The following is a 12,219-nucleotide window of genomic DNA, read 5'->3' as shown; positions in this document are numbered from 1 at the left end:
CTGTGCTGCAGCCAAGCCCCCGGGGCCCAGCCATTGCCCCTGTCTTGGCAGGGAGAATGGAGCAGGCAGGAGCCAGCCAAGAGCAGGTGGGGCAGAAAAGCTCAGTTCTTAGCCTTTTCCCATCCCTAGGAAAGCCTCAAAGTTTTGTCATGTTCCCCCTCAAAAAACAGTGATTTCTCCGCCCCCCCGCCCCCCCCCCCCCCCCCAGCTCTGTGCAGAATGGGAATTTTGACTTGGTGGCTCTGCTGAGCTTGTACTTAACTAGAAATGCACAGAAGAACAATCCTGCAAACAGCTGAGAGCAGGGTAGAGCTTGCTCCTGGTTAGGTGCTGCTGTGGCGTGGAGGTGGTCGTCATGTCCTTCAGGAACGGGGTGGTCCCAGCTACCCTGTGGGTTTAGATCACTGGGCACAGAGTCCAGGGTAACAGTTACAAAAAGGTGCATGGTAAATAAACCAGGTGGATACGCACAGCCAGCAGTCAGGGAAGGTTTTCCTAGAGCAGAAGAGTAATCAGATTCCGTGTCGATGTGCAGGGAAGGAGAACTGGAGGTACAGGAGACAGCGCAATGTAATTTACAGGGCGGCCATCCCTCATCCCTCCTCTGGGCAGGGGTTAGAGCCTCTGCCTGTGACCGTGGTCCCTGGCCAAGAGCGGTCCCTGCTCTCCCATCACCGTCCCTGCCCCATTAACAGGGTTCCCTGTGATGGTCCTCGTTAACAGCTGGCATTCCCTCCAGTGACGGCCCCGTGCCCTGATGCTGCCAGCAGCTGGCTCCATCCCAGCCACCCCGGCACTGCATGTTCTTGCATTCCCAGAACAAAGTTTGAATTAATGGGCGGAAAAAAAATATCAGTATCTTGGCTGTTCTGTTGAATGGACTCTGCTAAAGGAGAAAGACCAAGAGAGAAATATAGCTGTTCCCCTCTACTGGCCAGCTCCAGCACAGCAGAGGGCAGGGGGTCAGCCTGTGGGGGAGCTCCAGGGAGGGCTAGTCGGTGGAAGGGGCACCGGCACCTGCGATGCTCAGGGAAAAGGCTCAGAAAAGGCTCCCCTGGTTCCTTGCAGCAGCCGCAAATGGATAAAGGGGGAAGAGCTACCAGCCAGCTACAGTGTTACCGGAGAAGAAACCAGAGCCCAGGTTCCCCTGGCTTTGCTGCCTCTGCTTGGCCACCCACGCCCCAAGGAGCCAGCCCCCAGCAATATGGTCTGAACACTCCCTATGCTTATTTTCCTTTACTATTTATCATATATTTCTTTCACAAATGATGGAGTATCTCACTTAAATCCCCACCACTGGGCTGGTAGACCCAGCCTTCCCTGGAAAAGGCTGTCCAAAAGAAGCACATGTGATAAATTACGTTGTCCCGTAAGAAACCCCCACTGTTTCACACTGTGCACACGACAAGAGCAACGGGCACCACCCTGCACTCTGAAAACACGCGATGGCCAAAAATTGCCTGACAGGGCTGTAACCCTCCCATGCTCCATATAACCAAAACCCTCTGACCGATTAAATCGTGACGTAAAGAAAATGCAGACCTGTTAGATCTCCCCAGGCATTCACAATTTGATAAAATTGCTGAATATATTCCAAATCACACAACCTGCCTCCCTTGCAGGGTGCGTCGCAGCACCCCCAGCACCGGCCGGCACACCACAGAGATGCGGCTGGTCATCACCCCATCCCTGTCCCATGGGCTGAACCCACCCCCAGCCCTGCCCCAGCTGCTGCTGGGGGGCCATGTCAGGTGGCACCCTGCACCATGCTAAGGCTGTTTCGAGCAGCAATAAATGCAGCAAAAAATATTAACCAGCCAATATCCTTCTGTTACATGTGACTCACATTATGGACAAACATCAGCCAGCCATCAGCATCTTCTTTCTTGTGTGTAGAAACTATTTTTTCACCTAAAAAACAAGATAACAAATCAATGGCTGGAATTACGCCTGTGGGAAAGAGTAATTTCTTACAGTCAATAGAAATAGTTTTCATTTTTGAGCCACATTCTGGCTGATCTCTGCAGATAATCAAGAGATCAGCCAATCTCTCCATTCCAGCTTGGCCAGCTGGTAAAGCATCTGACGGCAGAAATCGCTGAAACAATTTGAGCACAAACATCCCCTTATTTATTCATTTACTTCCCCTTTCCTTTTGTGGGCTTTACTTTGGAGGAATGACATGCCAGGACTGCACGGGGACAGACCTAGATCTTGCAGCTCTGGTGTGTGCTGCTCCTCGGAGGCGGAGGGAGCCTGTTCAGCTGTTCCCTCACCTCCACGTTTAGTTCAGCCCTGTGCAGGGCTGAGCACTTTGCAGAGGTAGGTTTTATCCGCTGGCTGGGTTCTGCTCCATCCCCTGCCCCCCCAGGATGCTCCGTGCCGGCGGTAGCATCACCAACGGTGATGCAGTCAAGAGCTGTCTGCTCCACGGCAGCAGGACATGGGCAGCCAGCACTGGCTGAAGAAGCATTTTCATCACTCCTATCTCAGACGAGACCTCAGTCTTGGTCCAGTGGCTCCACCTGACTCAGATTTTTCCCTCCAGGGAGGGATTTTCACTACCTGGGTGTGAGCTGCTCATCCCTCGCCCGCCAGGAGCCCACAGGCAGCCTGAGGCAGATAATGGGATGCAGGGGTTGCAGAAAACCATGAAGGAACAAGGGAAAAACTACAGCATAGGAGAGAAGAGTCTTCATATCTCCATCCTTAGGTATTTTTAGTCTGAAAGGCACAAATGCATCACTCAGATATAAAAAGAAAGCTCCCTGCTGCTCTCCACGCCAGAGACTTTGGTGTGGTGCTCTGCCTGCTTCCCACCCGGCCAGACGCTTGCCCTGCGGCAGGGTGGGAGCAGGGGCTCCAGGGGGTGGAAGGGAGCCCAGTCAGGAACAGAACAGCCCCCATGACACCACAGCACAGCCCTCTCTGTGCGGGGAGTGGGGCGGGCGACCCTCATGCTGCGGGGACAGCCTGGCTGGTGGCAGCAAACAGCGGGACCTTCAACCATCCCTCCATCACGGGCAACAGAAACCTTGTAGTCATACGTGAGCACAAGGCAGTGCACGCACATAAGCTCTTCAGATACTGATCCCTAAAAAAAAACAATAGAATTATGCAGAAAAAAAATCCATCAGAGATGACTTTCGTCTTACAGTTACCTGGGTGGGAAAACAGGATGCATTTTTAAAAGGAGAGTCTTCATCAAGGTACATGTTACATCCTTGCCCATACTGTCATTCTGGGTAAAAAAGACTTTCTGTTCTCCACTGGGAGAAAAAAATTTTGATTTCTGCTGGCCAGCTCTCACCATCTGGCTGTGCTGCCTCTTGGTGTTGAGGATGTGATCACACCAGGGCACTGCGTCACACCGCTGCACACCCTGAACACGTCCTACCCCCCTCTCGCGCGTCTGGGGGGCTGCAGGAGCCGCTCATGGGCACCTCCAGCCCAGTCCTGCACTGCCACAGGCTCAGCCCCAGGAGACAGGGGCTGGCTAAAGCTCACCCAGAGGCTTTGCTGAGCAGTCCATGTTGATGTTTTGATGTTTGCCAGATTCTGCCTGCTTCTGGTCGACGAACTGCAAATGCAGCATCCCTGCCTCTCATGGGTAGCCCGGAGCACCACTGCACACGCAGGTTGCTCAGCCGTGCGTATTGTTATGTTAGTGACGGGTTTTATTTTAGCCTCACGTCTGGGTACAAACAGCTGTCACCTCACAAGTGCCCTTTCAAAAAGAACAGAGGTGAAACAACAAGACTCTTGCGGCCACTTGAGACGTGAGGCTTTTACTCCTGTGCTGCCCAGAGGTTTTAGCGGTGGGGCAGCATTCACAGGTGCAGGAAAACCATCTCGTCTCCTGGAGGAGACATCATCAGCTCAGCTGGTGAGGGGCAGGGGTCTCATCACAGGTGTGTTAATAGTATATTGTTATCAGTAAAATGTTTTAAATTGCAGTCATTAAAGATAGATCCAACACCTTTCAGTAAAAGACTGTTTCCAACCAGGAGCACACATGTACTTTGCTCTGGAGTTATCACTGTATTTACTCACGGCAGCAATGAGGTTACCTCTGCTTACAGCAGCTCTTGGAGGATCAGGTTTTCGCTCATTGATTTGTCTAGACCCACATCTTAAGTAGCTCAGACAGAAAAGCTGCAGCCCTGCCTGGCCGTTTGGTCGAGGGGAGCAGCCTAGAAGAGCAGGCTGAATTAATTCTGCATATTGGGGATGGTATGAGTGCCACACTAGCAAACTATGCAGGCTGCGCAGTGCCTTATTCACTTGGACTCCCAGAGCCAAAGGGACTGAGCACCCAAGTCACTTCAGCACTACTTGGGGAACGCTGTGCACAAGGAGAAGTAAGTTTTGGTTGCTTTCAGCTTCCAATTCTTTGCCAGCACTTGCCCAAGTGCTTAATTTTCACTGGAGCTAAGTAGGAGTCAGTCTCCAACAGATCCAGATCACTGCACGTGCCAGAGCTAAATAAATATAAATAGAGAATTGACCCCAAATAGCTTGATAAAATCCAGGAGCTGAGTCTCTGTGGACACGTGGCCCTGGGAGCACTGTTGAGGATGCCTGTCATATGCCAGCTGCTGCTCCCAGGTCTCAGTGTCCTGCTGGAGCGGGAAGAGACCCCATCACCTCATACCATTTATCCTTGTCAGAAGAGCTCATGGGAGGGTTCACAGAGCAGCTGTCTTGCAGCAAATCATATTTGCCGTCTCCTCAGGTCAAGGAGCAAGTTCTCAGCACCGGCTGCCAAGAAGCGATGGCCCACGGTGCTCCCCACACACCCATCTGATCCACCCAGCCAGGGTGGGGGGCAACAGGAGAGCTGCAGGAGCAGTTAGGGATGGTTGGGTTGGAAGGCTCCGGCTGTGCGCTAAGCCAGGCAATTTGCCCCATTCCTTCCTCCTCTAATTTTCAGACTTGCTGGAAATCTGAAAAGAACCAACAGCAGCAGTCGGGCCGGGTGAAGCAGACCCCGTGCCTGCCATGCCAGCGAGGTGAGGCTCTGCCATGAGGGATATGGTGACCTCGCACAAGAGGAAAGCCATCATTCCCTCCCTTCTCAGCTCCTCCTGTCCCTTTGCATTACTAGATATACGTTCAAAGGCGGGGGGAGGAAGGAAATCACTGGGGGTAGCAGCACTAGCCTAGCATGCGGCAATAGCCATTAACCAGGAGACTGCTGCGCTGCAATTAGTTTTAAGCCATCTTTAGCATTTTCATGAGCTCTTAGATGCTTTCACGTACTTAATTTACACCACAAACCGTGGAAGGTGGAAGATGATGATTAAGATGTGCTTTTACTCTTCTGGAGTGTGCCGAGTACCTTGCAGCTATGGACCATGCATATAAAGTGATATTGCTTATTATTCAGGGCTGTTGCATTACTCAGGTGCCTGCTTTGCTCTGGGAAGAGGAATTAGAATACAGCGATATTCTGTCTGCTTGTTTTTAAAATACATGTGTGGGTGGACACTCCAGCTACCGCTCACATTTTTCTCTTGCAAGTCACAGAAGAGCTGTTCGTGATCCTCCTCCCTGCTGTTTTCTCTTGACACTGATTTGTTGGCCAGACTCGGGAAGGAAGCTGCCTCAAGCCAGTCGAGAAGTGTTGCATGGAAATAATAAATATTACTAATTGAGAAATGTCTGGATTTCTGGATTGCAGAGCGGAAACCTTGGAACAGCTTTAAAATGAGAGGTGCTATAATATTTTTCCTCCAGGAAAGAAACAGAAGGCCTGCAGTGCTATTATCTTTGTCTAATAAAACACTTATGATTTAACACCTCCTAGTCCGAGTATTGCTTAACAAGTTCCCGGAAACACCCTGCAATGCTGTTTATGGAAATTATTTAAGAGCTCTACAGTAGTAGAAAGCAAGGAAGTGATCTTTGTGAGCAAAACTCGAGCCAAGCTTTAAAGCAAGCTCGAGATCCTGAAACACAGATCTAAGGAAAACTCATGTTAATGCTCAACTCAGTTTGTGTTGCTTCCAAATTAAAGCAGCTGCTTGGTGGAAGAACTGAAAGACAGGGTTAAATTATTTCTGGAAATACATACCTAGCTGGTCAAAGCCAGGAATTGCTAGTCCTCGTTAAGTCCTGAGAGAGGGGGTCGCGAGTAAATGCAGTAAGTGACCCTGCCTGAAATGCCTCGGCCCTCATTCAGCTGCCCAGGCTACTGACAGGTCTCATGATTCATCCAGGATGTTGCACAGAGAAGTTTTAGTCAACTGTGTTCACCTCCTGACCCTGGAAAGATGTTATGGAGGCATTAACAGCAGCTCAACAAGTTGTATCAGCATCTTCCATGACCTTGCTCACCACATCTGAACTTGTGAGGAACATTTCAGAAAACCAGAGAGTTCTGGGCCTGAATGAAGCTTGATTAAATCACGGGAAAACAAACAAAAAAACCCACTGCCCCCAAAAAAGAGAAAAACAACGAACTTGAGAAATTGCGAGTTACCATTCTGCTTGCCAGATATGAGCAGTGTGTCAAGGCATGTCTCCAAGCTGAAGAGTTTACAGACGCATAAATAGCTCCACAAAAAACATGTTGTTGCTGCCTGACGAAAAAGCATGCCGTCGGCAAACAGCAGTTGAGGACAAAGCCTGTAATACAATACAAGAGCTAGCTCTATCAGACATCAGAACTGCTTGTTTACTTCAGACAAATGATTTTACCGGAATATCTTTCATGAGAATATCTCCTGCCTTGTTTTGGGTTGGTTTTTTTGTTTTGTTTTTTTGGAGGTTTTTTGGGTTTTTTTAAAACACAAAAAAATACAAAAAGCCCCAGATCTGTTCCGTTTTTTAAACTGCACTTATCAAAAAAATGGCTAAATCATTTACTTCCAACACATACTGCTTACACTACAGAACTCTTTAACCCTTGAAGAAAAATCATTATTCCTTTAATTCAGCAAAGTGCTCCTACATGAGAAATACACTTAAGCATGCGTGCAGTGAACCCCCCAAATGCTCCCTGCAAGAGGCATGACTTCCAAGTATGGTTTTAGCAAAAACTTACCTGCGAGTCCCTAAAAATGGCAGGTCTTCAGCTATTCTCCAGTTAGTCCAAGGGCCGTTAATTCTACAGTACGCCACCGCTCCAGAACGTCAGCCCAGGAGCACTGGTTATGCCAGCACCAGAGGAATGGTGTCACCACCTGTCCCAGCACACACAAACCCACCAGATCCGCCTTACGAGGATGCAGATCCGAATACAAGCTTTATGAAGTAACCATCACTTACAAGTGGAACATGGCCGCAGTTTCGTAGCGCGGTTAATGAGCGTCCCCAAGCAGTACGGTCTTTTTCACTCTGTTACTAACTACAGTCATTCTCTACATAGCTCCCTGGAAGACTGTGCCCTGTAATTTAGATTTGTATGGAAATTCTAATAGCCAACATCCTGACAAGCGTCAGTTCAATTCAAATAAACGTCCCTTCTTACAAGAATGATAAATCACACACACAAAAATCAGACTAGTTTGGTTTACATGGAAACAAATACAATTACACAATTTATTTATTAATACAGTTTTAATTTACAATACAATTGATCTAGCACACCAAACCATAGATTATTTACACGGCACGAAAGGCAGCCGCACCCGGCATCACTTGTTCCCAGTCTGCTCTGGTTCCTAGGCTGGACTTGGGGTGCCAATGCCACCACGCACCATCCTGCATCACCAGGAGCACCCCAGCACCTGCATGGCCCACGCAGCCCTGTGGGACTCCCCTCGCAGCCACCAAAGGCAGCTGAGGGGGATCTGCCAGCGATTCCCCCAGGGGCAAGCGGGACTGAGCCTGTTTTGTTCATGTTAAGTTGTTTCTTGTGCTCTGCCGGACCCCAGTCCTCCCGTGATCTCCGTACCATGTACAGGGAAAACACCACAGTGATAATGACACATTACAGAACATTTCGGCTGTGTGAATAATTGCAGAGACACGCTGCTCTGCCGTTGCACAGGCATCTCCATGAAGGCAGTGGGAGTTGTAGAGACATTATTAGGCCCCATGACATTTTGAAAAAGCTTAAATATAAATTGTCTTATAGGGGTTTCAAAGGCTGGAATGGAACTGAAATAGTCTTTGCAATAGTAATTGCCAGATGCTAAAAACGACCCACAGAGAAGCATTGCGTAAGGGCTTAGAAACAAAGAACAGACGATCAAAATCCAGGCCCAGAGTTAGAGAGGAAAAAGCAAGAGTTATTTTCAAGCAAAGCCATTACAGCTGCTTCTACAGTGGCCCTTCAGCTTGACCCACCCCTGACTGCAACGCAAGTGAAGGTGACACACAGCACCAGCACAGAGGGCTGCACCAGCACCACCACTGGAAGCTTGTGGGGTATCATCTCCAGTAAGAAAAACCAGGTGTAGAGCCTTTGTATCAACTTAGCAAATCAGCACTTTATTTTGGCAGGTAAACGTAGTGTGTCAGTCAGCACCAAACGCTCATGCATAACTTGCTTGGGTTTCTTAAATCGTAATGAATTAAAAGGTTTTCTGCTGAATCAAACGGCGCGAGGGCTCCAGCTGTAACTGGGGCAAGCTCCCCTGGCACACGCGGAGCTAACTGACCCCCGGGTTTGTGCAGGAACGGCCTGAGGAGACTAGAAAAGCCACTCATGGACACACACAGGAGACAATGGAGCAATCAGGAGCCAGCACCGACTCTCAGTTGTTCAAATACGTGAGATACTAACACGGATACAAACTTCTTGGCTTTGTGCATGGGTCTGCAACACGTGAACAAATAACAGCTGACAGCATCTCTAGCATTCCTCTAGCATCTTACATAGAAACCCAGCAGGCATTAATAGACACTAACGCTTTCAAACTAAGAAGGGGTACGAACCTTCCAGCATCTCCCGTTCCGCGTGTTGTTCAACAATAACATTATTTCATTAGAAAAGTGCTATAAAAAGAAGCAATTCCTTTCCCCGATGTCTCTTGCGTCAAGACTACCCTGTTGTGTAAAAATCAAATCTGCAGTGTGATACTGAAGTCCTTACAGTCTTCTGCTTGGACTAACACACAAAACAGGAGATCTATGGCACAGGCTGATAGTGAATACTTGCACTTTCCTGAAATCTTTCTCAACAACACACTGCAGATGAGGTTTATCATGCTTGTCTCTAGTTAACAATAGCAAAAAAAACCCAAACCCAAGCAAAACCCAGCAGGGGGAGGGAGACGAGATAGACTAAGCCCATACCTCTAGTCCTTTAATTTTGGAGACTTTTAGCAGACACTTACCATCAGAGAGAAGTTTGCTTTTAACATGCAGCTTCCGAGAGTAGATGTTTCTTACCGAAGCAGCGTTACCTGAATCAATTTGTCATGTCTCAACTAAAACCCAAGTAACATGGATGAAGTAAGAGAGGGGGGAAAATAACACCTAAGAGAACTCCAGGAAGACTGCAAATGTAGCTTCAGCTACGTGCAAAACCAGACTGACAACTGAAAAAGGTGAATTGCAAAGACAACCAGCTACCCCATCAACTGGCACTTAAAACAACCCGATTACCTTCATGAAGGAGGCAGCTCCTGCTTAAGGATGCTGAGAATCAACCCTGAACTTGGAGCCAGAGCACATGGAACCTCCTGCCTCAGTGAACAGGGCAAGTCAGAGTAAAGGGGATAACAAAGCAAACAGCCTCATCATATGCAGGTATAGCTGTAATTGCTCACGGAACTGCAAAAGTCTGAGGAATTGCATAGCACACAGGAAAACTTCTACCATGGAAAACCTGCGTCTTTGGTAGGCAAAGCAGTTTGCCAAAACCGCAAGCATCTGGAGCTACATACATGTTCATTTGCAGGGCAAATGCCCAGCTTTGATAAAGATTTGCTCTGGTCAACAGATTTCTGAAAACAATTTTTGAAGTCTACATATTATAGATACTATGATTTCTTTTGAGCTAATAGACTGGAAATACTTAAGAACTAGCATGTACTCACTGAAATAGAGATGTTTGTTTCTGACCGACATTCTTCTCTTCTGTAAACTTCTTGCATTAAAAACTTCTAGCCACATGTCATAACTAACACTGAACATTTATTGTTTTTAAAAAACAAACATGCAGAAAGCCATCCTCTTTAAAACCAACCCATAAAATAATCCAGCTGAGATGTTAGCAAAAAGCAATAGCTCTGTAAGGCATGGATTTGTCTGAAAACTCCATCAGAAACTATTTTCTGGGGGAGTCCATGCTCTGATTACACCATGCAGTGGTGCAAGTCCAGTCAAAGTCAATCACATAACAGAGCACTTGCCTTGCAGTTTATCTTTCTTTTTCTGCTGCTTGGACTTCTTTCCGTCCACCTGGAGACTGACAGTTCTCCTCTTCTCCAGATTCAAGAGCTCCTGGAAGAGCTCCTGCACGTTGTAGTTCATTTTGGCTGACGTCTCCATGAAGGAGCACTTCCACTTGCTGGCTAATGCTTGCCCCTCGCTAGCATCCAGCTCCCTCTGGGTCTCATCACTTTTGTTACCCACCAACATTATGGGGATTTTTTGGATGTCCCCTTTAATGTGACAAATCTGTTCAAAGATAGGCTGAAGATCTTCCATGGACTGCCTGCTGGTGACGGAGTACACCAAGATGAAAGCATGCCCTTTGGATATAGACAGCCGCTGCATAGCAGGGAACTGATGGCTTCCCGTGGTGTCTGTAATCTGAAGGGTGCAGATGCTCTTGTCACAGCTGATTACCTGCCGGTACGTATCTTCGATTGTGGGGATATAGGTTTCCCTGAAAGTTCCCCTTACAAAACGAAGGACCAAGGAGCTTTTGCCAACCCCCGCTGCTCCAAACACAACCACCCTGTAATCATTGCTTTGTTCAGGCATGTTTGCTGCGCTGCGATACGAGTGAAGATTTTAACTGAAAAAGCCCGAGTTCTTCAACTTTACACACCCCTACACAGAGGTGGCCTGCAGAGAGGGGAAAGGGAGGGGACAACAGGGAGAGAGGAACAAGAAAGGCAACGTTCACACCATCTCGGTAATTTTACGGTGCGTTTCTGAAATAAGCAATTAAGTCGCTCCCCTCCCACCCTTTTTTCTTGCGTTACAGAGAAATAAACCACTACCACCACCCCCCCACCACCCCCTCCTCGGCATACATCCCACGCACACTTAACGTTATGACAAGTGAAAACGAATTCACCTGTAGCCATCAGCTCCAGCGTCCAGCCAAACCAGTCTAAAATCGCCTACCGGCGGCGGGGGAGCGGCGCCTGCGGCCGGAGCCCCGGCGCGGCGGCCAGGCCGGGCTCGCCTCAGCTCGGTTCCGGGGCTGCGGGGAGAGCCCCGCTCCCGCTCGGCACCCGCGGCCACGCTGCGGCCCCGCGCTGCTGGTTTTCTCTCCGTTTTTATTCTACGTTCCATCCACCCGCCCGGGCGGGCCCCGGGGATGCCGGCGCTGCCGGGCTGGGGGCGGCGGGCGCTGCGGCGTCCCTGGCGATGGCTGGCGGGTACCGCAGCGGGACCCCCGGGCCTCAAAAAGGCACCGTAAACCTAGCCTTCCCCTCGACCCCCCTGTCAAAAAATAAAAATAATAATCGACACAACAAGTCGAATGTGGTGGTTAAAGCTGTTGGAGACGGGATGTGCTCCACCCCTCTTAATCCCACACAGCAACACAAGTGAGTGTCTCCCTCCATCACGCCTCCCTCAGCGCCCGGCACCGCAGAGCCCAGGCGCTGCCGCCCCCCCCCCGGCTTGCTCCACGGCTCATATCTAAGGCTGATTTTATTTCAACACTTAAAATACGAGTCAGCTTTCCACCCGCGCTGCCATTAAATGCGGCAGGGCTGACCTGAGGTACTCCTGCAGCCTTTCCCCCAGAGAAGCCACCACATCTTTCGGGCTAAGGGCGCTACGGTCCGCTGCTTTGATTTGCCCCCTCACGCTGGCAAACAAAACAAGAGGCTTTAGGGTATTTCCCGCATTCATGGGGGATTTCCCCAGGCGCCCTCTCCCCACGCACCCCCTCTGACGGCGGGCCGGCTCAGCGGCGCGGGGAGCGCGGTGCCTGGCAGGAGAAGGCGCCCACCTCCCGGCTGCTGCACCGCCACAACTGCCGAGGGAGCCGGGACCGCGGCAGCCGCTCCCACCGCCCTCAGCCCCGCTCCGCCCCGGCCGCCGCCATGCTGGGCGGGAGAGGGGGCCCGCTCGCCTGCC

General features: G+C 49.8%; 1 protein-coding gene across 1 annotated transcript; it reads right to left on the bottom strand.

Annotated features, from left to right (window-relative positions):
* Window positions 1-10,069: 10,069 nt before the first annotated feature.
* Window positions 10,070-12,219, bottom strand: DIRAS3 (DIRAS family GTPase 3). The gene is made up of 2 exons (XM_037404834.1): window positions 11,204-12,219; window positions 10,070-10,968 (listed from the first exon to the last, which is right to left on the bottom strand). The coding sequence occupies exon 2, from the start codon at window positions 10,882-10,884 to the stop codon at window positions 10,288-10,290; it is 597 nt and encodes a 198-aa protein (XP_037260731.1). The 5' UTR covers window positions 10,885-10,968; window positions 11,204-12,219; the 3' UTR covers window positions 10,070-10,287.

The sequence above is a fragment of the Falco rusticolus genome, chromosome 11 (genome assembly GCF_015220075.1).
Source record: "Falco rusticolus isolate bFalRus1 chromosome 11, bFalRus1.pri, whole genome shotgun sequence".
In the NCBI taxonomy this organism is placed as follows: domain Eukaryota; kingdom Metazoa; phylum Chordata; class Aves; order Falconiformes; family Falconidae; genus Falco; species Falco rusticolus.
The sequence above is the reverse complement of the archived record's forward strand: the minus strand, read 5'-3'. Positions and strand labels throughout refer to the sequence as shown.